Genomic DNA, 27,977 nt, shown 5'->3' with positions numbered 1-27,977 from the left:
TGCTTGCATTTATAAATATAAACTTTATTTCTATTCAATTTTCAAAATTATTTAGACCTATACTGTACATGTGTCACACACACCTTTTGATGTAAATAAAAGACGAGAGTGGTAAATGTTATGAACATATGATCATGTTACAGTTCAGCCTATTATTGATTTTTATTTCCACTTCCCTTTTATCCAAAGATAAGGAACTATTTGCACTGTATTTATCAATGGGAAATACATCATGCTAAAATAATCTGTCATGTAGGCCTACTGTGGCTCACATTACCGGGGTCGGTTGCAAGTCGCAGCAGCGCGAGTTACGTGACCAGCAACATATTTCTGCTTCAAATATTGTGCGTAGTTAACAGTGAGTGGTGGTTTCAGACATTATTTTATTAAAGTGCATTTGTCAGTGCCGCACTCGTGACTCTTATTCTGCCTGACAGAAAGAAAAGCTCCTACTGAAGGCGGTGCGGTTTGAACAATCAGATGAAAGGGGCGTTTCAGCGCCGCCCACGTGTGCAAATGAAATATCGAACCCATAAACCGATTTGTAAACCACAAACGAAAAATGAAAAATCGAGCCAAAATCTAATTTTTCGTTTTTTAAACTAAACAAAAAAAAAACGAATAAACGAGCTCGTTTTCATTTCTCGTTATTCCATTCCAAAGAGGAAATCAAATGACCAAAAGAGACACGACACGGACCCCGGACCAACCAAGCTGACATTCAGTGCAATCTGTATCTTTTATTTAGAATACATAAATGTCATTTAGGTATTTTAGTTTGTCATGAGATTTTAAGCACCGTTTTTTAAGAGTGCGCATGTGCGAACGTGCTCAACCCCGTAAAAGAACGAGCCTATGATTGAATATGGAAATAGAGCAAAATAAATAGCCCTCAGATGCCATGTCCGTAGCAAAACATCTAGCATTAATTCGATATCAACAGATTCATTCAAACTATTTATTACTCCACCACCTGCTTAAGCAGCGAGTTACGTCGTTGTACGGGAAACGCACCCCAGACCGGTTTTTGTGAACTTGATCAACTGATAGGCTATAGAAAAAAACGCTTCGTTAACCAGTCAGAGATTCCTACACAGATTGGGAAAGTATGGTAAATTAGCATTGTGGTGGCATTGGCATAACAATGCACATAACGTATTATTATGTAGGCTATTATTCAACGCCGTTTGAAATCTTTAAGAGACAATATAAAATCTTTGTGTGTTTTCTACTATTTCAGCACAGGCTGTGACAGTGACATTCAATAATTAGATGTAAGCCTAAAAATAGCCAGACGTGAGAGCTCCATAAAAGGCCATATCATATGACCACGTGTACTGTGTGTGTGACTGTTTATGTGTGTACACCATGTAGAGCGGATTGGCCACCACTAGTTATTTCCATTTTCAAATTAGTATGATGCCTCTGCTCTGCTGGTCTTCCAGCCCGGTCAAGATGGTTAGGCTTGTTTTAGAAGAAAGCACTTTTAAACTTGTCAGAATTGTCAGTCAACCTTGACTGCACTGGGAAATAATCTTAAACCAGGTAAGAACAAACCATCAATATATATATATATATATATATATATATATATATATATATATATATATATATTTTCATGCAACCAAAATGTGTCTTACCATATATTTCATATTTTAAATGATGAACCATAAAAAAAAATATTATTACAATTTGAAATGTTTCTCATAAAATTCCACTTAAAATTATCTTGAGTTTTCTTCATGGACACTGGTGTCTCATCAAATCCTGAGTTCAGTTTCTGCACACTACGTCCGGGCTATAAATTAGTGCCTTGGTTATGGGGTATTTAGGATTTACATTTATTTAGACAGAGAGATTTTGTCTAACATTCTTTCTGTACATACTATATTAAATACAATCTGTCATTAAAAGCTTCTTAACACTACATTCAAAATAAAATAAACAAGGTTAACAACAATTTCTTGACACAAACTTAAGCAAGATATATGGGAATATATATTCCCTCCTGAGCTTTGGCAGTCTTCAGTTTGGACTCTGTGCTTGGTCCACTTTATGGCGGCGACGGAAAAAGCCACACTGAAAATAAAATCACATGAAGAGTCAGTGCATGCTGAGATAATGGTTCTGTTCAGAATAGCATCTTACAACTCTTATTATTTCTGCAGTATATTGTATGCAGACTGTGCACAGGATGCAAATTTTATAGATAAAACATAGATGACCAACTAGATTCACCAAAATATGCACTATGCCATTACAGCTTACTGCAAGAAATAATGTCCCAAATTGCATTGCGCTCGACTTGATCTTCCTAAAGAAAGAACGGTGTAATATCATTATCAAGTGTGGGGACAGAAAGGAAGGGTTAATTTTTACCTTTATGAGAATGATAATAATGACGATAAGGAGCAGAAATCCTCCTATGGATCCTCCAATGATGGCACCTTTAGATGACGTCACGATCAGCTTCGTGATCATCACCTCAACCTGCATTGCATGAAAAATCTCTCAGCCACTATGCTTGATAACACGTTTGCATGCTTGAAAATGGTCTGCCACTCACCGTAACGGTCCTTGAAGTATCCTTCGCAACATAGACGGTCTCATCAAAGCTGTATTTTCCTACGGCAGTGATCTTGTCTGATTTTTCCTATAGGTTTGAAAAGTTATATTGGATAAACAGATTCATTGTTCATGCACATGATTATCACTATACCAGGACTAATTGCTGCTTTCACGCCATGTCGTAGTTACCATAATTTCAAGATGAAAACACGTGACATTCTACTCGGAGCTGTTCGCGTCCTCGCACTTGGAATTATGCGTTTTTATGATAACACTATCAACGCCTAAATTAATCAACAGTGGTCAGGTGGTACACCGGTCACGTGGGTCAAGTAGGAGCTCTCAGAAAATTCCCAGCTTTCAAGTTGTAATTACAAGCTCTACGAGGACGTGAACGCTTTTTACACGTTTAAATCTCCTAATTACAGTAAATACGACATGGTGTGAACGCACCTATGCAACTATACCTGAACATCATCTATCAAAACAATGGCATCAATGATGATTTTCTGCAGCTCTTTCATGGTACATTTGATGACATGGGTTCCCTACAGGCACACAAATATAAATATAAAATGTATTTTAATTTGAAAATATTTAAATTATTTAATAATAACAGATGAGCAGTTTAAAAAGTTTTTTGAAATTACGAACAATGTTTCAAGGTAATATCTTACCTCTTCATTTCCTTGCCGAAGACACTCCTAATGCAAAAGGAGCAATAAATGTAAATTTGAAAGCCTTCATGCTGTTTATGGTCACTCTATGCACTAAATATTTAATGTGGTACCTTTGGTTTGACACTTTTGATTTGCAGATCGGTTTTGTAGGTGTCCTTTGTTATGTTTACAACTACATCGATTATAGCGCCATACTTATTTTCACCTGCAAACTGAATCAGAATACAATAGAATTGATTAAATGTATAATATAAATTATGAACATAAAAATTTGCCGGTTCTTATGTGATTTATATACTGTACCTGAAATTCAAACCGCATCTGTTGATTGTTTTTATCTGCACCCTCTTCAATACGGAGTCTATTTGGGGAGGCTGAGCTGTTGTTGTGGAGAAATAAAGAAAATAATAATATATATGCTTCAATATTACAAAATCAAGAGGTTTAAATGGGTCATGAACTTTTTTTTATTATTTTATATTTCCTGGTGTACTTATAATGTCAGTATGATTTTTACACAAAAAATTGTCATCATTTAAAAATAAAAGTCAATTTCTACCCTGATTTTAGCCCTCTGATTTGAACACTCTGTTGGAAGGGGCGTGTCTGCTGTTAAGTAAACGCCCACTCCTGTGATTGGCTTACATCTTCTCATATGAAATAAGTATTATATGTGCAACTATCTTGAAAAATTTACTGTGCACTGTTACAGCTGTTGAGATTAACTAATCGTGAAAAGTGTTTATTATATAGCATTATATTTAGATCTACTCCGATCGCATTAAAGGCTGCAGCAATGAGCATTGTAGTCTATGACAGATGTGTCTGTTGAGCGAATGAATGCAGTGATCTCATCATTGCAGCTCGATTTCTGCACTCTCACAAATGTTTTCATCATAACTAATAGTACAAACACGATGTAAATAATATTCACTGTACAGTGTAGACAGCGTCATTGATAATAATGGGAGTTTTGTCGAGAGTCCAAAACTCAGTCACTGATAAACTCTTGACAGCTCCAGCGATTATAAAGGGAGGGTTCTTTAAATCACTTTCTTAAATCACAATTAAAATAACAGATTATTTTCATAAAATAATGTAAAGTTGACCGTTTAGTCACTGGCTTGATTCTGACGCATAAACAGGAAAAATAACGATTTTGAGACAGAGCATCTGACTGTAAATGAATAATATCCGAAATCACTGGTCACAGATTAGGCATTAGATTTAACACAGTCACTTACATGTTGTGGCATTACTGTCGGGTCCATATCTTACACTAAAAGTCTGTTTGTAAAGCCTGTGCCGAAATTGTGACTGATTTACCACATAATCCCCAGTAAAATGTAACGAACAAACAAATAATTCTCTACTGAGTCATTCACATATAGATGAAAATAAATAACCTATTTTCTAGCTTTAGGATCCTTTGGAAGGTTATGTTATTTTTAGTCCAGTGATTCTGTATCAATAATAAATACCTCTCTTCTCATTACGTCATAATGTGACAAAATCCGAACAAAGTTATTTTTGGACCTTGGTTTTAATAAAAGCTGTTTTTGAACTAACTAGGAAGTTTTGATTTATGAAATTTACAGGATTTTTTTAGAGTACAATTACCTTGTCAAAAGATCCAGAAAATGTATTTCTCAATTCATGACCTCTTTAATTCAAAATACTTATCAGGTTGTTTGTTCACTTACCCAGTCAGCTGGAGTGGTAGGGAATACATCACATTAAATGCATATTTTTTTGAGTCCAGAAGCTGAGAGCCGTCATTCTGACTAAAACCAGAGAATTATTTTTTTTTTTTAAATGCACATTTAAAAATTAGTAACTGATTTTTATATGAAGAGCAAGAGAACCAGCTCTCAAACCTGGTTAGATTAGCGATAATCTCATAATCCCTCAACTCAGATATGATGTCATTGAGCTGCCAGGAGACGAAGAGGTTGGTCTGGGAAATAAAAATAAAACAAGAACAACAACTTTTCATTACTGGAAAAAATCAAGTGCAAATGACATCAGAATTCTTATGTTTCAAAGATAAAGTCATACCTGTGTGTCGCGTTTGAAAACAGGGTGTTGAATATTACACTGTATCTGATTGTCATTCTTCACAGGGCAGGTGGCACCTTCTATTTTCTGTAAGTGAGACACCAAAACAGTATATAATGTATAAATGCATCAACAGCAGAGATAATTGGCTTTTGGGTTAGGGTTATGCAAGGTGAGATAATGTTTTTTTACCTTCTGACTTAGTATACTGGGGTAGGTCAAAGTCAGGGTGGTCAAATAGGAAGGGTCTTCAGTATTCATAAGATTGAAGTTGATATTCAAGCTTTGAGTGACTCCAATTATGATCTTAGTTATACTGCAACGAAAATTATTTTAGTTACCAAAAAACAAACAAAAAAACATATCAAACTATATTTTGACATTTGTAAATAGCCTTCAGGACCCCCCTTTAAAAATGAATTCAATTCATGTCATCGGTACATACCTAATTTGTGAATCAGATAATGTAATACTTGGTTTACAATCTGCAGCTTTGCAGTCATTTTCAAAGGAAATCTAAAAATAACAAAAATGTATTGCTATGATCATTTTAAATGTTTTTAAATGTTTTAAATTACAGAAATTAAAAGTCTTTTAATGAAAAATTGCCTAATTTGGAGGACGGATAAGACTTTTTTTAAATCAAATAATACTTGGTGTTCATTAAATTGATCAAAAATAACAATAAAAACATTTATATTGTACAAAAGATTTATATTTCAAATACATGCTGTTCTTTCGAACTTTCTATTCATCAAAGAATCCTTAAAAAATTTATCAGTTACCAAAAAAATATTAAGCAGCAACTATTTTCAACATTGCTAATAATAATAATTTCCTGAGCAGCAAATCAGCATATTAGAATAATTTCTGAAGGATCATGTGACTGCAATGATGCTGAAAATTCAGCTTTGCCTCAGGAAGAAATTACATTAAAAAAACAGCTATTTTAAATTGTTACAATATTTCACAATATTACATTTTACTGTATTCATGATTAAATAAATGCAAGAAACTTCTTTCAAAAATACAAAAACTTTGTAATGCTAGTGTAACAAATGGTGAAAGACGACTATGTTCACAAGTGCTTGTGAAATTTTTATATTATGAATATTCTGAAAAATATTTACCTCATCTACAACCTCAGTTGGAGAAAATATGTCAAGAATTCGGATAGGGGCTCCATTTGGGTGCGGGGCCAATGCAAAATTCAGCTTGATTTTAATAGGTGAAAAACAATCAAAACATCCCTGAAAAGAAAACAATCAGTCAATATCACAAAGAAAGGATCATAGCTCTCAAATGATTTTTGCAATTAATAATTTGCTGTTCAATGAATACTGACAACTTCTTTGACAAGTTGGATAGGAAAAAAAAAGAACCAAACAAAGAAGCAACGTACCAAATATTGTAGGTTGATACGAGTGCACTCTTCGTCTTCAGTTAAAATAAAATTGTTTTTTAATTGATCGCCGTTGTCAACAGTGATACGCTTTTTGTTTACATTAGAATCCAAGTCAATTTCGTACTGAAGAGGGAGTGTTTCAGCTAAAATGACAGAGAGTAAATTGTGGTTAAAATAACGATGAGGATTGTTTTGGATCAAGAATACTCACTGAAATGAAACAGAACACTTACATTGAAGTTTTCCCTTTATCACATTAAAACACACTCCTAAAAATATGCTAAACTTGCTGGATAATTCATTCACTTGTTGAGTCAGAGGAATTTGTTTGTTAGAAATATCAAAAGTTATAGCTGGTTTGATAACCACAACAGGGATACTCCTGCAAAAAAAAATGAGTATAAAGATGAAACAACATCCAAAGAGAAGGTTCCTACAATGTAACATAATGTATAGTGAAATATAATTTAAAAATTGTAACAAAATCTCACTCAAAAATAGTCACTCTCCCTTGACTTCCAACAGCGATGCAGGGCTTATTTGAGGCCGAGGCAGGAGCGCCACTTACTGACTGACCAAAGTGGACAAGTTTCATTCCAAAATCTGAGGGTGAAATTTTCTAGGGAGGAAACAGCAAATTATATTTGAAAACTTTTCAAGTCGCTTTGAGATGGAAAGTCCAACTTGAAAGCAACCATCTTAGGTCTATTGTTAAAAAAAAAAAGCTAATTCATTTTCAGAATAAAATAGAATATAACAGGGAGCTATATTTTGTGAAGAAGCAGGCTCATAATGGTTCATAATATTTCAGAATTTTAGGGTAAATGATAATGAAGCAAAAGATGCAAAATCATTAGTTATTACATTTTTTTTTTTTTTTAAATCACTGGTTTATTATGTAAGGGTCATGATCTTCTCCAAGTTTGAAGAGATTCCAACTGAAATCAGTATTTTCTTAAGAATTTCTGGATATTATCATGGGATATTAATCATCTTATTATTTGTATTATTTATCATTTCATTTTATGAATTTGACATGAATAAAATGTCTTTATATAATATAAAATATTGTTCTAATAATTATCTGCACCATGTCTACATGATCATTAGGGGAAAAACGCAACAATATCTGGACAAAAAATTGTCTGGATATTGTCCAAGATTTATTAAAAAGCTCAAGTGTAAAGAAAATATGCCGGTACCCACTTGTGAAAACTTAAGGCCATCTTTGAATCCATTGTAAATGTAAATGCTTCCGGAGGAATCTGCTTCCAGAGGAGCGCCCACTGCAACATCATTGAATTTGTTCCCATCAATATCTCCTATAGAGACGATGGCTGCACCAAACCTTGCAAAGACCTGTCCCGGATCACCCTGCAGCTCCATTGTCACGCTCTCAAACCTGTCCTGCTTTAGGATGATTGAAAAATAACCAAATTAGATACAAATCATGTTATACTATGGCCCACACGTGTTCATGAGCTGAAAGGAGAGTATGATCTTACCTCATTCAATCTGTACCCTAGCACTTTGCCTTCTTCCCCATTTTGATAGAAATGTGGTGCTCCAACTAATAGATAATCTGTGTATTCATCCCTATCAATGTCCAAGGCACAAAGAACTGATCCAAAGTAAGATCCAACCTATGGAAATTATACTTCGTCTCATTATTATCATATTAGCAAATGCATACATTTGGGTTTGTAAGTATAATCAGAACAAAAAAATATGAATTCATAATACACCATTTAAAGATTACTCAATTCAACAAATGAAATGTGTAAATCTTAAAAACGGACTAATATATATATATACATAATAGTGGCCAAAATTATTATAACGGTAAGATTTTTTAATGTTTTAAAAGAAGTCTCTTCTGCTCACCAAGACTTCATTTATTTGATCCAAAATACAGCAAAAACAGAAATACTGTGAAATATTTTAATACTGTTTCTATTTGAAAATATTTTCAAATGCAATTTATTTCTGTGTTGGTAAAGCTGTTTGTTTTTCACCTATTGAAATCAAGCTGAATTTTGCACTGGCCCCCAACCCAAATGTAGCCCCTATCTGAATTCTTGACATGTTTACTCCAACTGAGGTTGTAGGTGAGGTAAACATTTTAATATAAAAATTTCACAAGCAATTGTGAACTAGTCATCTTTCATTTGTTACACTACCGTTCAAAAGTTCAGGGTTGGTAAGTTTTTGTATTTTTGAATGAAGTTTCTTGCATTTATTTAATCATAAACACAGTAAAAAGTAATATTGTGAAATATTGTAACAATTTAAAATAGCTGTTTTTTTCTTCCTGACGGCAAAGCTGAATTTTCAGCATCATTACTCCAGTCTTTAGTGTCACATGATCCTTCAGAAATCATTCTAATATGATGATATGATTTTTAAGAAAAAAATATTATTATTATCAATGTTGGAAACAGTTCATGTATACTGAAACAGTTACATATTTTTATTATTTGATGAAAAGAAAGTTCAAAAGAACAGCATTTATCTTAAATAGAAAGCTTTTGTAACATTATCACAACCGTTTAAAATTATGGGGTCAGTAAGAGTTTTTTTTTTTAAAGATAAAGATAATTTTATTCAGCAACGATGCATTAAATTGATCAAAAGTGACAGTATATACATTTATTATGTTGCAAAAGCTTTCTATTTCAGATAAATGCTGTTCTTTTGAACTTTCTATTCAACAAAGAATCCTGAAAAGAACACAACTGCTTTTAACAATGATAATAATATTAAATGTTTCATGAACAGCAAATCGGCATATTAGAATGATTTCTGAAGGATTTGTGACACTGAAGACTGGAGTAATGATGCTGAAAATTAAGCTTTGATCACGGGAATGAATTACATTTTAAAATATATTCAAATAGAAAAGTTATTTTAAAATGTAAAATATTTCACAGTATTTCTGTTTTTGCTGTATTTTGGATCAAATAAATGAAGCCTTGGTGAGCAGAAGAGACTTCTTTAAAACATTAAAAAATCTTACCGTTCTAATAATTTTGGCCACCACTGTATATATATTATTATTATTATTATTATTATTTTTTTTGAGCGCCTATAATTATTAAGAATTATTAGACTTTTAAACTTTCAAAACTTAAAACAAACAGTCTGGTGTGTTAATATCAATAGTATTAACTACAAATACCTGTTCTCCCTGTAGCACATAGTTTTCGGAGCCGTTAAAAATAAATACCCCACCAGTCAGATTATACCGTGGTGCACCAGATATGTAGAGAGTTTTATCAGATAAATGAGCAGAAGTGACGCTATAACCTATGATCAGGAAGTAGATTCAACAAACATGTAACAGAGATGACTTTCATTTATCCAGGTTTACAATATAAAATAAAAAATCAACTGAATATGATGGATCGATGGATTCCCCCGCAGGACAGTAAAGAAAATTATTATTATACTAATACATATATTTTTAAAGGCCGCTAGGAAGAGGATTACTGTGAACTGGATGACACTGCATGAACCTAAATTACCAGAATGGACATGCAGACTGAAACAAATTTACATATACATATATACATACTGTATATATATAGCCTATATATATATATTTTTTTTTTGAGAGAATGAAAATATATAAATGAAAATCGCTGAAAAAAAATATATATATTTTAAATCAACTCACTCACCTAAATATGAAAATTTGGGTCCATTGTTAGTGTAATTCATAAATTTCGCAGTGCCTTGGGATTTCAAAATGATCCCACCACTCCAATCATAGGCACCAACTGCCCCAAAAAGAACAGATTTCTATGCAAAAAGCAAAACAAATTAATGTTAATAGTATATCAAACATACACCCGGGTTCTTTGTAGATTAAGATGAAGTTCTTGAATAAAAAATATCAAAAGCCAAAAATCCTACTTACGTCATGCGCGATATGGGAACTGAATCCAGCCTCTGCGAGCTGCAACTGCAATCCTACAGTGCCTGAGACACAAAGTGGTCAGATATTGCATGAAACTAATTAAACTGACATTAATATTATATTGCATATTCGGTTACAAAACTGTCAAAGTCAATTTTAGAATATGTTATCTGTTTTTAGTCATTCACTCAACTGATTCATTCAAGCACACACTGATTCACAAAACACTTTCATACATGTGTTGATTGGAAGTGCAACGCTTGATTCTGCTTTGGCTTAGTTTGGAACAATTTTAGTTGGCGTTGCAAAAATTGATAAAGCAACTGGAAATGTTTTGTTTAAAATGTTTTACTCAATTTACTGCGTGTTTACGGAAATGTTATATAAAAGTAGCACTCACAATTTTTTGCTGTTGCATTGAATATCTTTATGGTTCAATTTTACAACAGCTTTTTATTTAGGCTACAGCTGCTGCTCATCCAATTAGATTTTAGCATTGGAACTATTCACCAAACTGCCTTTCTCTATTATATTGCAAAACGTTTGAAACTTTCTTACCTTCAACCCCAACTATACTGTTCTGCAGTTTGGATAGAATGTCATCTAATGCAGCATAATTGGAAACATTGAAAAATTGACCAGGATTTGCTATGTCGGTCATCTCTTTTATTGCGTCAGGTTTAGACAGAATGCCTGCACCAACCTAAAGATAAGATGTTATTAAGTGTATGGGTTTTAAGATTTATTTTTTAATATAACATTTGATCATATAATATTTAATATATATTTTATAAAACATACAAATCATTAACTATATAATAACAAACTCTGTGTAATATAGCTGATATGAGTGTTTTAGTATAGGGCTCAGGCTGGTGAACCTAGAAATATCTACAGGGACAGATTAAATCTGTAATGGTAATTCTAATTGCATTTTAAACATCAAAAATGCTATAGAAATAAGCAGTAAACAGGACACTTACTCCTATGGAATAGCGATTGACATCTTTCATTTGTGGCATGTTCAAAACATCATGAAGTTTCATCGGATCTCCCAAAATTTGCCCATCAGACAAAACAATTATTATTTTTTTGGAGTTATTTTTTGATCCATTCTCAGGGACGAAAATATTTGTACTGTAAACAACCAATGAAACCAGTCAGACCATGACATTAACGCATCACCAATAAAAGTGCTACATGCTAATCAAACACTTAAGATACAGTATAAATTGTCTAGTATTTCACATAATAAATTGTAAACTCACAGGACATGATGGATGGCCGAGGCAGTAATTGTGATATGCCCAATTTGCTGTATTTCCTTAACCTTTTGCAAGGTACTGGCACCGTTCTCATTGTCTAGAAGTGAGAGCTCTGTCCTGATTATATTGCCATACTGCACTATTGCAAAGTCACACTGAGGAGAGAGTTGTTGTTGTTGGTGGTTTTTTTGTGAAGTAAAATATCTTTTAAATTGCACTCTAAAAAAAATCCTTTAGTTTATACTTACATTGAAACATGTCTTCCAAACATTGAACATGACATTGTAGATGAAGTCTTTGGCTCTCTCAAAGTCATCATAATTAATGCTACCAGAGCCGTCCAGCACAAAAGCAATATCTGTCCCAGGATCTAAAAAAAATGTCAGTATAAAAATAATGGCTTCTTTTAAAACATTATTCTTTGCATCTGTAGTATGACACAACCAGCATGACATAATTAATAAATAAAAATACTTATTTATTTCAAAGGCCAAACATAGACTAGTACCTTCCTCATCCTCATCCTCATCCTCATCTGTTTTTGTGTCACTGTCCGGCTCGGCTTGTCTTCTCATCCTCTGTTTAACTTGTAGATATTTACACAAATGTAAATTAGCAATCAGATTCTTTAAATGAGCCACAATAAATTATTTCGTTTTATCTCAGGACAGGTGGGCTCACCTTGATTGATACTTCTACCTCGATTGTTGTTGTTGTTGTTGTTGTTGTTGTTGACTGAGATGAAAGAGATTTAGAAAAATCAGGGGTAGGATTTTATCTGTTCGAATCTGAAATACCATTATCAAATCCTCCATACATACCAAATTCAACAGGATTCAGTTTGACTTTCTCAATGGGATTTATCAGTTGGCAATTTCCATTCAAATCCTCAGATACTGACTTCTTTATGCGAACTTGATTACACATCTTGGGAGGGAAAAAAATACACAACTCTAATTATCTCGATGTATCTTTCACCAAAGTCCTTCCTCTTCGGCTATCATTTCATTCTAACTGAATAAACAGATGTTAATGTCTTATGTTAATAAGAATTTGTGCTAAATGTTTAACTACTCACAGTGACAGAATCGCTCTGATTAAAACTTGACAAAGACTACATTGTTTTATTTTAGAGATGTTTTCACTAGGGAAGTGTCGTCACTATATGGTTTTGGATGAAGTAACAGTTTTGACTCTCAATGCTTATGACTTCCTCCTGATAGTCACATCATCCTGACCAATTTCCCCAAATGTCCCAATACAAATAAACAAATACAATTCCCCAGAAATAACTGTTGTATCCCAATATTTCTAGTCCTATTTGACTTTTCACAAAAAAAATTTCACCATTTTCCCACTCTCTTAAAGGCTATTTCCTCTTTAGATGAGAACCGACACATTTCTGTCTGTCACGTATGTTAAGGGGAAGCCACACTCTCTGCGGTTTTACTGTAAAAATGTTGCTCGACAGACACAAAACCTTTTGTGAATTATATCTGATTATGCACGGTTTACTCTTCGTTTGGTATAGCTTTCAATAGCTGAATCTTTGGTGAAATTTGACACCTCTGTTTTTATACATACCACAATGTGCTCCTCTTCTGATATCAGCCTAGAATCTACAGATGCTACTGATCTCAGGCCTTTTGGTTTTTCATCTTTAAAATATACATTCATATAATAAGATTTTTACTGTGAAATGAATTCTGTAAATCAGTGAGGACATTATTATGAAATTAACAAAGTTAAGTTTACATTTTGAGCTTCTCTATAAGAAGATACAAAAGACAAAGACAAACTTACCGGGCAAATTTAAATCGACGCATTCATCCTTTAGAGTGCAGTTGAAATGTTTTCCATTTGATGGGGAAGGAACAAAAACTCTAGAGCAGGACAAATTAAGACACTTTTACTAAAATAGATGACCTATAAGGTTATTATAAAGAACACTTATTTGTCTTTTTCAGTAAAACGACATAATTATTTAAAAAAAATTAATAAATGACTAACCCATCTTTTGATTGGATAACAGTTTGCCCAAAGAGTGGATCATCTTTTATGAAATGCTTCACTGGAGTTTTCTGAACATTGAACCCGTTCACACTGCATATGACTTTAACATAAAATAATGAGTAAAAAACAAAATGAATCATACAGCAGAATTTTACACAGTAATAAGATTATATTTTAATAATATAGTTTCTACTTTTGCCCAGACATTTTCAGATTCAAATAAATAAGTGTTTAAAACATGCCCAAAAAACAAATAAATGTTTTAAATAATGTTTAAAATTATCAACACTGCTACATACCAATCAAAAATAGCAGTCCTTTGTACATTTTGTGAATTAGATCAATTCCACGCTTTAAAAAAAACATATCGGCACACTGAGACAGAAAGCAGCTCGTTGTGGTGTTAAAAGAAGAACAGCACACATGTCTCTGCTGACTGTAAACCCTCCCCCTTGACAAACTTCAGAGACAGCACATTTACTCTAGTGAAGTGTAAGACTGTAAAAACTGGAAGAACTGGAAGAGAGGGGTACTCTCTGCGAAAACAAGGAAATTACCATTTGAATTCACTCTTGTACACCATTCGAGACGCAAGTCTCACCTTAGAATCATTCTAATCTACATCTCTTGCCCTCGACACCTACTCTCTCTCCCTCGTGGTGAGATCACCTGAAATTCATCCAAAATATATATGGTTTAATGTAAATAATAAATAATATGATCAGCCAGTGAATGTTGGGTTTGCATCTTTTCTCTTTATTCCATAAAATTTCATGTTATTGTAATGATTATATTTGAACTGATTATGAAATAGGCATGATACATTTACCTGACATAATACATTTTTAAATTTGATTAATTGACTTAAATTATTTTCATTCAAGAGTTTAAAAAGAATAGTAAAACATTTTCTCACACTTAATGATGCACAGATATCATTAAAACCTTTTCATTTATGGAGTCATGTTAAAACATGAGAAAATGTATTTCATTTATTAAAATTACTTTGTCACGCCGAAAGACGGAACGCGCAAAGATCTTCCGTGCTGGTCGGATGCTGGACTTTGGGCCGATCAATCGCGAGTTTACAGAAGGAAATTTTAAATTATTAGCTGTTTATGACTGTTATTTTTTATACTAAAGACTGTATAAACTCTAAAATAAGAACACAAATTAGACATATAAACTGGAACATCATCGAACGTCATAGCACTCTTAAGCGTTAATGCGACTGTCTAAGATATTAGCCAATTACCTCTGTTTAGTGACCGAAACTGACGAGTTTGTGATCGTGAGACCCGCATTAAACAGCCGGCGTGAGGACCTCAAAGCGACATAGATTCATAATTAGGGCCCGAGCACTGATGGTCAGAGGACCCTATTGGAATTGCTCCGTTTTTAACTTTATATTTATATAAAATATAAAGTACAGAGTTGAATAAAACAATTAAATGTGTTACTAAACTATTATATAAATGACCAATAACCAATTGGCATTCTAACGTACTAGCTTACTAGCGTGAAACGCTCTGCAAAGCCATCCACCGCGGGGCCGAAGAGACCGGCGGATGAGATGGCGGAATCAAGGAAGGCGGTTTTGGCCTGGGCGGTGGCTTTCATAGCGCGCAGGGCCAGGTCTGTGGCGATACGGAGGTCGCGGAAAGCTTCCGGGTCAGGACCAGCCTCGTCCATGGATGTATGGCACGGAGGAGCTTGGCCTGAAAGACCTGGATGACCGCCATCGAGTGGAGGGTGGAGCCTGCCTGGCCAGTGGACGCGTAGGTCCTAGTACCCGGTAACGCTGAGGTCATCCTGCAAGGTTTAGACGGATGGGAAACCTTGGTTTTCCAGCCAATCGTTGAGGGTGGGCAGAGGTGCGCCGCAACGGCTTCCCCGAGAGGAGGCAGCATCTCATAGCCTTTTCTCCGTTCCGCTGCAGGCTCTACTTGACTCGGCGAGATGGCGTTGGCTTCGAGTTGAGAGGATCAGCAAGGTCCGAAGATCGTCGCTGAAGGAGAAAAATCTGAATCCATGGCAATTTGAGAGTATTTTATAGGCAGATGCTCCGCCCATTCTGGCGGCCTTTGCACTCAGTTCGGAGCGGGCTTCCCACCGATTGGTTCGCGCAGTTGCGCCGCTCTGCCATTGGTTCGTGCAGTTCCCACTGACCAGCCAATAGTGTGTGAGAGTAAGACTCGGCACTGTTATGGCTGTGCAGTAAGCACTGCGTTATTTTATAAAGGCTTCAGTATTTCGGAGAAAGGAGTTTCCCCTAGCGTCTAGCAAGACGCAGTACGACTGACCGTTCGAAAGGGAACCTAAATTCGAGGCCGTGATAAAATGGAGTCAGATAAAAGTTTAATTGGAATTAAATTACTTTGCCACTCTGAAAAGACAGTAACACGCAGCAAACCTTCACCTGCTTATCGGAAACTGTTGTTGGACCGATTATGCAGGCGTTATAAAGCGATTGGAATTTAATCCATCCCATGTTCGACGAGAAGTGTAAATAGAAAAGGCTTTTGCATCAAGAGACTTTTTGCCTTCATACACTTAAAGCAACTAAAAACAACTGATTTCTTATCTTTTTTTGTAATTATTTATATTGTGTTATATATTGTGTGTATATGTTTATATCAAATAGTGATATGTGTAGTATTATATATATATATATAGAGAGAGAGAGAGATAGAGAGAGAGAGAGAGAGAGAGAGAGAGAGAGAGAGAGTCACATGCTTTGTGTGACTCTCATACAGATCAGAAAATAAACTAGTTAACAAAGCTGTTGGTTCAATGTTCTGACTGGTAGTCTCAACCATAAATCAATTTGAAATTTTATTTTCTATTTAGAAAATGGGCCACAAAATGGTCCTTTTATTTTAGAAACCTTTTAAAAGTGAGTGAGATGCCCGTTAATTATCACTAGCGTACTATAGGTAGGTACTCACTAGTTTTACAAGAAGACATGTATCTAACAATCTGATACGATCACACGCTGACTTTGTTACAGGATGTGGTGAATATGAAAACCAGAAACTCTAACTGTGACAGTACACTAGTCTACCCTCAGCCCTCAGTTTTGAAATTGACCTCATTATATATATGTTTTTTTTTTTTAACAAGAGTATACCAGCAATATCAGTTGAATCCCAGCTGAGTTAATAGTGCTTTACTAGCACTCATATGGTAATAGGAAATTACATACATGATTAGAGGTATGTGGACAAACTGAAAAAATATAATAACCACAATGGTTATTAGTATTACTGTTTCTTCCTAATGACTATTCAATCTATTAGGTGACACCATTTTTAGAGTGAGCTATGATAAGTTAAAGAGACAGTGTGTTTGGACATCTGGCAGTTAAAAATAGTGATTTTGTGGCACTGGTGTACACACATAATTTTTTTCCCCGGAACCAGTTCTGCGCAAACTATTGTGAAGTATATCCAATTGAAAATCTCGAACAAGAATAAATGTGGGGTGGGAGTTGATTTTGTCCATCGTGAATTGATTGGATGGTTGTGATTTGCTATTGGTCGGGTCTCATGTGAGTGACAGCTTGTCCAGCCCTCACACCATCGGAGAAGAGATCTCAAAAGGCATAAAAACAACTATAATTTTCAAAAATTGAATAGAGATTATCGAACTGTCAAAAGATTCATGAGTGATTTAGAGCACAGAAGAACCCTGTCAGATTAAAGGCTTATGAAAGGAAGATTCTGTCATTTGTATTAAAAGGGCAGATATAAAAAAAGAAGCAAACCGGTATTTGAAGCTGCTGGCTAGCTGGCAGTTGTGCATAAAGTTGCATTTCAACCACCCCTAACCAAAGCTAACGAAGAGAAACGTTTCCATGAAGACTTATTTTTACAGTAGTCAACATTTGAAGTGGATCAAAACCTTACATCAAAGTTATGAATTTTGAACAATACCCGTTCTTGTCTTAAGACAACTTTGATTAATTTTTTTGATCCACTTCAAATGTTGTCTAATGTGGTTGCATTCACTGACGAATGCTGTGTTGCAATGGATAATACAGATGGAAGGACTTCTGGATGGTTGGTAAATGGCCACATATTAAAATGTTAAAGGAGTCAAAACAGTGTCAGGAATTGAAATGAACACAAATGAAGATCTGCTGCTGCTCAGAATGTGTTTCTGACGCCTGTACCGAACTGAAATGGGCAACATAGCTCCTATGAGAAAAATCATGGAATGCTCAGGCATTCTGTCCTTTTTAGTTTTTTTTTGGGTTACTGTTTAGATGTCTTTGGTCCCTGTTGCATTCCTATTTATGCCGGAACTGCTTCCAGAGTTTGTTTGGAAGCGGACAGAGACCCCATCGGTTTGCTTGTTTGGTGCGCACCAGGGTTCGGATGGCAGCATTCACATTTAATTAAACCGCATGAACAGAGCAATCGAACCAGAGTTCGTTTAAATCGAACCAAACCTGCCAAGTGTGAACACACCCTAAATGTACATATTACTACTTTAAAGTATGAATATATGCCCCTTTTAGGTGTACATAAGGTACAAATTTGTCTCTTTAAGGGTACTGCCCCAGTGATAAGCTGTTGTTTCCACAATAGATACATTTTAAAATTATTTTATGCATGCACAGTTTATGGGTTTCTGGGACCCCAAGACAAGGAAGTTAATCTCAAGTTTACTTAGCCATGGAAATGGCTAACCACAGAGTTCCCTCTTGACACATGCTTTGTGTGGTCTTGAATAACAAAATAAACAAAACAGCAATGCACTTATACAGGCAACTTATAGTTTTAACTGGGGTGGTGGAGGGGTGTTTAAGACTATTGTGACTATCCCAACCACAATTGGAGAGAAATTTGTATGTCTTAATAATTTAAAGGGAGACACCCCAGGTTAATAGGGGGGGGGGACAAATATACATAAAGACAAATATATTTTGTATTACAAGTTTTTAGAATATTTATTTAAATATGCAAATTAGGTATTATCTAATTAAATATGCACTAATTTGCATATATTTCCAGAAGAGAAATCTGTACATTGGATAAAACCAGATTCAAAATTCAAAGTTTCATTTTTATGGCATATTAGATTCAAAGGTTTTTACAGAGGGATTTTGGATATCTCTTTTTATCACTCAGAAAAAACTGTCAACAGCCATAAAAAAATAAATTCTCGTCCCGTTTTTTGGTATAAAATGTTGTATAAATCAGAATCTGAGTGATATATGAACAAACCCCTCTGTAAAAACCTTAAGAATATAGGTAGTAATACAACTGGAAAGTTTGGTGTATGTAAGTGCTGCTGAAGTGGAGATTTCTGGTTCATGTATGATAAAAAAAAAAAAAAACACATTTTGAGAAATTTGAATTTTAAAAATTCATACTTTTTACAGCAGGTCACGTGATGCATCTGAACGAATCACGTTGTCAGAAATTGACATCAGCCAATGAGATCTCGCTTGTTAGTTAAATGCCCCATTGTACTTTCACGATTGGCTGCTGATAAAAAAGAAAATTACCATATTTGGATCCGACAACATTGTACTGGAGAGAGAGAGAGAGAGAGAGAGAGAGAGAGAGAGCGAGCGAGCTTGACAGGGTGCAGACAGCGAGCGATCACAGAGGAGCATGTTGATTTAGAACGCCAACTTTTGTTGAATTTAGGAGAAATCTACAGACGCAAATAGACAAAATGTAGTAGGCTACAATAAAGACCTAAAAGTGTATTTTGGAAATCAGAAATCAGTCTGAAAGAAGACTTCATGTTATTGAAGACAAATAGACCAAAATATCAAAATTGACCAGTTTTTTTTTCTTGGATGTCATGTGTGGGGCTCCGTAGTAATCAATCATTTTGTGCTGTACTTACTTGTTTTATTACCAGAATAATGGTTATAGCCTACCAATAATAACAAATAAACTCTTTTGCAGTTGTAGAGAGCTGGGCTTAGAAATCACACCTATGTCACATATAGTGTGAAAAGCATTGTGTGTGTGTGTGTGTAGGCTATACACCGGAAATATCAAGTGACTAATATTAACAGGTTCTTTGAATAAGGCTTCCATTAGTGCAAGGTGACTTCCAAAGACATCTTGCTTGACAAATATGGCATACATTTTACAGCTTTGGATATTTTTTACTGCTCTGGTGTCTTCAAATGGTAAGTTATAGATAAAACTATTTCTTCAATCTCCACCTGTGAGAGATGAAAAGATGGATCAGTCACAGTTTGATGCTCTTCCACTGTTCAGGTCTGGACCGCTGGAACACAAGATGGACAGAGGTCACCATCAACGCCTCTCTAAAATCTGAAGTCTTTCTCCCATGTCACTTTAATATAAGCCTTGACAATGAAACAGACACTGTGAAATGGACCCACAAATTCAATGGAGCTCCCCTTCTAAGGATCATGAATAATGGCAGTATATTCTTTGATACTACAGAAGGACGAGTAAGTGTTTTTCCCCTTCTGTTTAAAGGAGGAAACTTCTCCATCCTCATCCATGATCTGGAGCCTTCAGATATCGGCCCGTACTTTTGTGAGCGGAGCAGTGAACGCTGGAGAGTGGAAATCACAGAATCAGAGCCTCAAGTTGAGAGTAAGTTCAGTCATGGGAAAGTCTTTCCAATTAATTTAGAGGAGGAATCACAAAATGGTGTGAGAATAACAAATTATTAAAGATAAATATTATAATTATCATGACATCGATCATTTTACATTTATATATAACATAACATTTCTATTTGTGGCACAGAAACTGTGGAGTTGAACTCCTGGTTATTCTTTTTAGCTGGAGCTGGACTTTTCACTCTTCTTTTTATTGTATTTTATCTAACTGGTGAGCATTATACTTTTCATTCATCATCCAAAGTAAAAATTCAATAAACCAGTATTTACTTAGAGAATTGATAAACTGACTTCAATTTATTTGTTTGTAAAACAATATTCAGGCTGTATGAAATGTATAAGATCATCCAAATCTTTCTCTATTAATGAAGAACACGATGAAGGTAAGTTCAGTAAAAAATTATTTGAATGAGATTTTAAGATCTTTGTTTGTGTTTTTCGGAAGAATGGATTGATAGATTTGTTAATGGCACGTATGCCAGTTTGTTACTGTGTTTATACAAAATATGATAAAAGATTGATTTTTTTTTTTTACAAAATTAAAATTTAATTTAGCCTACATTTAATTACAGTTTCCAAGTACATTTCCAATTGTTGCTAATGTGGTTTGAAAAAAGCTAATAATACAATGTGAAATTCCTGTTGATACAGCCTAATGTTGTATTATGATGTCATACTCTTTTGTTTTTTCAAGAACAGGATTCTTCAAGTCAAAATCCAACAAAGTATTGATGGGCTCAGAGTGGTGCTGATATGACATCACTTTGTAGGCCAAAACGCGGTTAAGCGAGTTAGCATTTTAGCACTTCCGGTTCCATCTTCCCAAAGTCAATTGCTGCATCCCAATTGACCCTTCGCTAAGCCACGCCCTAAAACCGCCACTGGCCAATCGTGTCTTAGCAACCATAACTAGGCGTGGGAGGTCTGGCAAGCTTTCGAGCGAGGGAAACATGCCGAAGCGTTGTGCGTATGGATTGTGCTAATCTGATACCCGGTATCCTAAAAGTTTGGGTAGTGTAATTTTTTTCCTTCCCGAAAATCTAAAAGCCAAGGTGAGAAAGGATGTGCGTGGATCAAGCAGTGTGGGAGACCCCGTTCACAACTAAGTGTCGACAGGATTGACAAAAACACATATTGCTTGGAAGTTGGAAATAATGACGGTTCTTTGTTCATAATGCACGTTTTAACGTAAAATAAAACGTTTAAAGACAAGAGGGAAGCTCACTGACATACTTTAAAATATATTTCAGCATTTTGTTAATCGATGGCCTACTACTAACGTTACCCCTGACCGAGTAACTTTAACCCAATCCGATCACGGCTCTCCCGGTGTTAGTGTTATTCCACAAGATTTATGGATCAACTGTTTGATTTATAATTATTAGATTAGTTTCACATTTCACTTACCCTGCTGTGCACGAACATAGCTGTTCCTCGATTTGTGTGTTTCCCATGTGAATGGTCAGCGTACGAGGTGGCGGCTGCTGCGACTATAGGCTTTAGCTTCAATTTTAATTAAATTATTCTCTAATCGGTTGCATATTATGTCGTGGATATATCCCTCGAATGCATACTGCAGTCCCTTTTGTCTTGCTCTCTCAGATATTTCACATGTTCGCCAAAAATTACTAATTATCTCATTGGGAATGTCTGATACCGGTGCATACACACTGTAATAGATGTGCTAGACGCGAAAGCTTGACAGGCGTAGCAACAGTAACTAAGGAGGGCGGGGCTTAGCGAAGGGTCAATTCGCTTACTTATACTACGCCCTAAAAGTATGTACTCTTTTTGTGAAGAAAAAGTACATACTTTTGAGTGTGTAGCTAAAGAGTAGGCAAGCTTTGGGACATACTATCAATTCATCTTTAAATGTACAGCTCCGTCGCCTGCTGCCTGCGTGCATCCTGTCACTGTAAACTGCCCTGTCAATCATCTCATCACAGTTAAAATCCTTCATTCAATCTAATTTGATTTCCTACTGTTTCGGAGAGCACGTTCATCTGCCAGTCATGGGTCTTTATGCGGATACTCTCGTGTTTGCAATTTGAATATATAATGATGCATTTAAAAGGTAATGGCTAAACGTATCTTTACAAAAGTTCACAATGCTGCAGATGCAATATAATGTGGACAACACTGAATACATTCATTTTCGTCAGGTTAGATACTGATAATTAATCACTCAAAAACCTCTTTATAAAACCTCTCTATTCTTTCGGTTCACGTGACGTCACTGTAGCTTTGCGCCGCCATCTTGACGACCGGCGGTCTCCGTAATGCCTGCAATATGTTGTGCAGTTGGCTGCAACAACAGCCGAAAGGAGGAACCCCTAACTGGTATTTTATTCTATACCAAAATTATAGAAGAAATGTCTCATATTGTATGAATGTCTAATATTGTATCCTGTCTCATCTTTCTGTGCGCACACACCCGAGCCGAAGCGTGCAGCTATAGAGCCCTGTACAGCGCACGAGTAATGAATTGAATTGGTGGCCAGGTGCCGCACTTTTACGTTTGTAACCCATCCAGCCACAGCATATTGATACGCGTCTGTACTCTTTGAAAGCCTTCAAGCGATCCCCACTGTATGGGGACGGGTTATGCACAAGGTAAATATATTTATCATGGAAGGCAAATTGGGGCAAGTCTGGGGCAGATAATAATGGACAAAAGAAAACTGGGGGTGACAAATAAGGATCGGAGCCTAAATTTAAAATTTTACCCATCTATCTCTGTCTTTCTCTCTAATTCAAATGGGCAGTTTGGGCAGCGCCGGGCGAGATCGGTCATCAATATGGTGGTGTTCTATTTCTAGTGACATAGGTGGCATCTATGAATATAACCGTGGGACTCTCGCGTCCTCCATGTCTGTAGTTTTTTAACACTTTTCACTCGTGTTTGTAGTTCTAAACGAATCCTCGTCCAACGCGCGATGGGTTGTGGACAATATTAGCCGTTAGAGTGTGCATCGATCTGCACTTTGGATTCTGACCGGATATAGTAGACCATCCGGGTATCTTTGAAACACTAATTTCAACATACTAAGATTTGGGACGTACTAATTCTATTTTCGGACGGATAGTATGCGAATTGGGACGCAGCAAATGTTTTTTTTAATGGGGTTTTGGTTAAATGGCTGAAGTAAGGTCTGTGGTGAACACAAGCTCAAGACACTTTCAGGTTTTATTCTACGACATAAAATACATCAGTATTACCCCACTAGTGATTTTTTTAAGCTGGTACGTGTCTTGAAAAAGACGGCATAGCTTAAAAGTGGCTAAATTGAACTACAGAGTCTGTCAAGGAGATTAAACGTCATCACTCCGAAAAGTTAAGCTCATTCCGCTTTTACAGTATCGTTATGGGTATAATTGTGCTCTTACAAACTTCAAACGTTCAGGGAAAATGAATTTAGATAAAAACGGAAAGAGTTGTCGGAAGCTTAATGATGGTGATGTTGAATTCGTGGGACCGTGGTGTAGTTCGTTATAGACTACCTTTAGCTTACTTCTGACTGCATTTAGGCTTCAAAATTCATAAAAGTTGTGTCCATCTGTGATAATTACTTTGATTGACAAAACGTGTAAGTATCATAAACTTTTGTTGATCACACAGCTTGTTTTTAGCGATAATCCAAAAGCCTATGGGAAAATCCTAAATGGGTTTTTGTCGAGGGAACCAGTGTATGATGCTAACTGCCGGTTGGCCTACAAAGTGACGTCATACCTGCGCCACACTATTGAGCTTAAATGGATAATTCACCCAAAAATGAAAATTCTGTCAGTATTTACTCACCCTCATGTTGTTCCCACCCCGTAAGACCTTCGTTCATCTTCGGAACACGAATTAAGATATTTTTGATTAAATCTGAAAGCTGGATCACTCCTCCATAGGCTTCTAAAGGGATTGAAACTTGCCGGCCCCGAAAAGTTATAAAAGACATCGTTAAAATAGTCCAAGTGACTACAATGGCTCAATCTTAAGTTTATCAAGCGACGAGAACATTTTTTGTGTGCAAAAACAAACAAAAATAACGGCTTTATTTCAACTATTCATTTCCTTCTCTGTGGGCCTCTAGTCAGTTAAAGTAGTGTGATTGCGTAGAGTTACGTCACACGTAGGCTCACTATTGGCCGACGCAGTATGGCAAGCTGTTTTAACTTTCATTAATTTCCAGGATCTGAATTGTTGATATCAACAATTCAATTGTTGCTATCAACAATTCAATTGTTGCTATCAACAATTACATTTCTGATATCAGCAATAGAATTCTTGATATCAACAATAGAATTCTTGATATCAACAATTGAATTCTTGATATCAACGATAGAATTATTGATATCAACAATTGAATTCTTGTTATCTGTAATTGTATTTTCACTAGTGAAATTCACCATAGGCTGCCATTCAAAATTAATTGTTGATATCAAGAATTGATTTCTTACTAGTAGAAATATAATTTTTGATATCAATAATTACATTGTTACTAGTAAAAATGCGAATTCCTGATATCAATAATTCAATTGTCACTAGTTGAAATGTCTATTGATATCCACAATTTAATTACTACTAGTAAAAATGTTAATTTTTGATATCTGAAAATGTATTTCTGATATCAATATAATTTCAGATATCTAAAATGGCTTTCTTACTAGTAACAATCACATTCATGATATCAGAAATTAACATCGTCACGAGTGAAAATGGAATTATTGATATCAAAAATGAACATTGTTACTTGTAGCAATTCAATTGTTGATATCAAGAATAGACATTTCAACTAGTGACTATTGAATTCTTGATGTCAAAAATAAAGGTTTTTACTAGTAAGAATTGTATTTCTGATATGTGAAATTGGAATTTCAACTAGTAAGGAATCAATTCTTGACATCAACAATTGATTTTGAATGGCAGCCTATGGAGACTTTTCACTAGTGAAAATACAATTACAGATATCAAGAATTATAGTTAATACTAGTTGAAATTCAGTTGCTGATATCAAGAATTATAATTTTAACTAGTGAAAATTTAATTGTGGATATCAAGAATTAGCATTGTTACTAGTGGAAATGTAATTTCTGATATCAAAAATTGCCATTGTTACTAGTAGAAATCTAATTCCTGATATCAATAACTATTATTTTAACTATTGAAAACTGAATTGTTGATATCAAGAATTCATATCCTGAAAAATAATAAAAGTTAAAACGGCTTGCCATAGTGCTGGTCATGTGTGTGATGCGTGTGACATACAACAACAGAAGCACTACGCTATTACACTAGTGAACTGACTCGAGGCCCACAGAGAAGGAAATGAATAGTTGAAATAAAGTCGTTTTTTTTTTGCACACAAAAAGTATTCTCGTCGTTTGATAAACTTAAGATTGGGCCACTGTAGTCACTTGGACCATTTTAACGATGTCTTTAATAACTTTTCGGGGAACAAGTTTCAACCCCTTAGAAGCCTATGGAGGAGTGATCCAGCTCTCAGATTTAATCAAAAATATCTTAATTTGTGGTCTTACGGGGTTGGAACAACATAAGGGTGAGTAAATACTGACAGAATTTTCATTTTTGGGTGAACTAAAAACTTGGGTGAAGTTTGGGTGAACTTTAATTATACTAAATAAGCAAGCTAAATCTTTTTTTTTTATCAGCATTCGGAACTCCAGATCCAAAGGACTCTACCATAACAACAGTGTATGGTAATATATAATGTTTGTTCGGAAAACTGTTTCTATCATGAGGCAGAGAATAACCTACAAGATTGTTTCAGTCAACCAGGCATAAAACTGCAAATTAAGAAATGCTGACAACAGTGGAAAATAAAAACAGGATTCCCTATTTTAATTATAAATCATGTCATCTGTTCAGAAAAAATATTTGTCTATTTATTGATTTCTACGTTAAAAAAAGGTTGATAAGAAACTGAATAAATTTGTAAATTGATTTGCAAATGAACGTTTCCTTTGTGCAAGTGCAGTGCACAAATCATTTAAATGCAAATAAACAAGAACACTGTCCGGGTGTATGATATTTAGGCTACTGAATAATAAATGTGTCAACTTCTCTATATTTGTCTGTCTACAATTTCTGAAAAAGGTTGTTTATTCTTAGGTTATTTTAAACTTGAGAGTCGGGGCAAGCTTTGCAAAAAAAAAAAAAAAAAAAAAAACGTGTAGGTGGGGTGTTAGTTTTGTTTCCTTTTGGTTCCAACATGTTTGTCTAATGTGTTTGCAGTTCAGTTTAGTCTTGATTAATCTCTAGTAAGTTTCCTTAGTAACTAATTACATTCACCTGTTGGATTGACTCCCCTCATTATTCCTTGTGTATTTAAACCCTTATTGTTTCCTCTGTTCATTGTTCTTTGTCATCTGAGTTTTAAGTTGTTGCTAGTTCTTTTGAGTATTCTTGTTGGGGATCATTGGATTAAAGACTGTTTTTGTCATATTTTACTGTCATATTTCCCTGAGTCGTGCACTCCACTGTAGTGAAGCATGACAGTAAACTAAATTTACGTTTAATATAAGCAGGGCTGGAAATGGCTGAGATTCACTGGGGGAGTCTAGTTGGAGAGATTTATTATTATTATAAGCGGCCACCTATTATAATTGTTCGTTTTCTTCTTCTTCTGTATGGGGTGTCTATGGCAGCCCTATTAACGGAACATAGGAAAATGATGAAATTTGGCACACTTGTAGAGATGGTCATGAAAAATAATTGGACCAATTTTGGAGTCTCTAGGACCAACTCTATAGCGCCACCACCAGTTCAAAAATACAGCATTGAAATGGTTATAACTTTTCAAACCTTTAATCTAGAAAAATTAAACTTAGGACACCTGATTCCACTCATTATGGTGATCACAACCAATATCTTACATTAAGACTCCGTCCATTACAGTAGTGACCATTTTGAAAAGTACAGTATTCCGGGTTTTTTTTTGCTAGTCCTCATTCAAATTTTGTTCAATTCGTATAAAAATTGGCTCAGATAATCTTTGGACTGAACTGCACATAAATGACAGAACTGATTTATTTATTCATCTTAGTTCAAAGGTTATGATGTCTCGGATTTAACAAGGTCGACCCAAAATTGGTTCATAGGCTTTATCTCGGCCAAACCAAAATTGGTACGCTTCATCTGAGCCATAATCTGAGGGTCTATGCCAAAGTTGGGAACAGCGCCACCAACAGGTCATGAGATCTGGAAAATAGCTATTTTGGCTAATAACGTTTGACCAGTTTGTCAGAAAATCATAATATTGGTGTCTATAGATTCCTTGTGGATGAACCATGTGTTCGCTATTTTAAATGTTGTCATACATTGCAATATTTGTAAAAAAAATTGACATATCTTTACAAAATTTGGTATGTATCATCATTAGTATATGTCCTGAAGGTACATGAAAAGTTTGAACAGGGCACCACCTAGTGTTCC

At 35.1% G+C, this 27,977-nt stretch overlaps 2 protein-coding genes across 3 annotated transcripts; one reads left to right on the top strand and one right to left on the bottom strand.

Moving 5' to 3' along the window:
• Positions 1–1,817: 1,817 nt before the first annotated feature.
• Positions 1,818–14,381, bottom strand: itgae.2 (integrin, alpha E, tandem duplicate 2). Of its 2 annotated transcripts, none has more exons than XM_077208808.1 (32): positions 14,208–14,381; positions 13,906–14,008; positions 13,699–13,778; positions 13,480–13,553; positions 12,717–12,822; positions 12,577–12,630; positions 12,404–12,481; positions 12,144–12,265; positions 11,899–12,050; positions 11,614–11,767; positions 11,189–11,333; positions 10,631–10,692; positions 10,392–10,512; positions 9,890–10,017; positions 8,217–8,354; positions 7,918–8,121; positions 7,203–7,330; positions 6,945–7,093; positions 6,709–6,854; positions 6,437–6,556; positions 5,752–5,822; positions 5,499–5,622; positions 5,307–5,393; positions 5,126–5,205; positions 4,952–5,032; positions 3,552–3,627; positions 3,359–3,460; positions 3,246–3,272; positions 3,036–3,116; positions 2,567–2,653; positions 2,380–2,490; positions 1,818–2,079 (listed from the first exon to the last, which is right to left on the bottom strand). In XM_077208808.1, the coding sequence occupies exons 1-32, from the start codon at positions 14,272–14,274 to the stop codon at positions 2,026–2,028; spliced, it is 3,312 nt and encodes a 1,103-aa protein (XP_077064923.1). In that variant the 5' UTR covers positions 14,275–14,381; the 3' UTR covers positions 1,818–2,025. The 2 variants fall into 2 exon arrangements, with proteins under 2 accessions (XP_077064923.1, XP_077064921.1); XM_077208806.1 differs by having other exon boundaries at positions 7,918–8,118; positions 14,208–14,324.
• A 5,606-nt stretch (positions 14,382–19,987) lies between these two features.
• Positions 19,988–26,380, top strand: LOC143716320 (uncharacterized). The gene is made up of 5 exons (XM_077208811.1): positions 19,988–20,065; positions 20,157–20,504; positions 20,661–20,744; positions 20,857–20,916; positions 26,195–26,380. Exons 1-5 carry the CDS (start codon positions 20,011–20,013, stop codon positions 26,251–26,253), a joined length of 606 nt encoding a protein of 201 aa, XP_077064926.1. The 5' UTR covers positions 19,988–20,010; the 3' UTR covers positions 26,254–26,380.
• The last annotated feature ends 1,597 nt before the right edge of the window (positions 26,381–27,977 follow it).

The sequence above is a fragment of the Siphateles boraxobius genome, unplaced genomic scaffold (assembly GCF_051911475.1).
Source record: "Siphateles boraxobius isolate OS27281-9 unplaced genomic scaffold, OSU_SipBor_1 6, whole genome shotgun sequence".
NCBI classification, from domain to species: domain Eukaryota; kingdom Metazoa; phylum Chordata; class Actinopteri; order Cypriniformes; family Leuciscidae; genus Siphateles; species Siphateles boraxobius.
The sequence above is the reverse complement of the archived record's forward strand: the minus strand, read 5'-3'. Positions and strand labels throughout refer to the sequence as shown.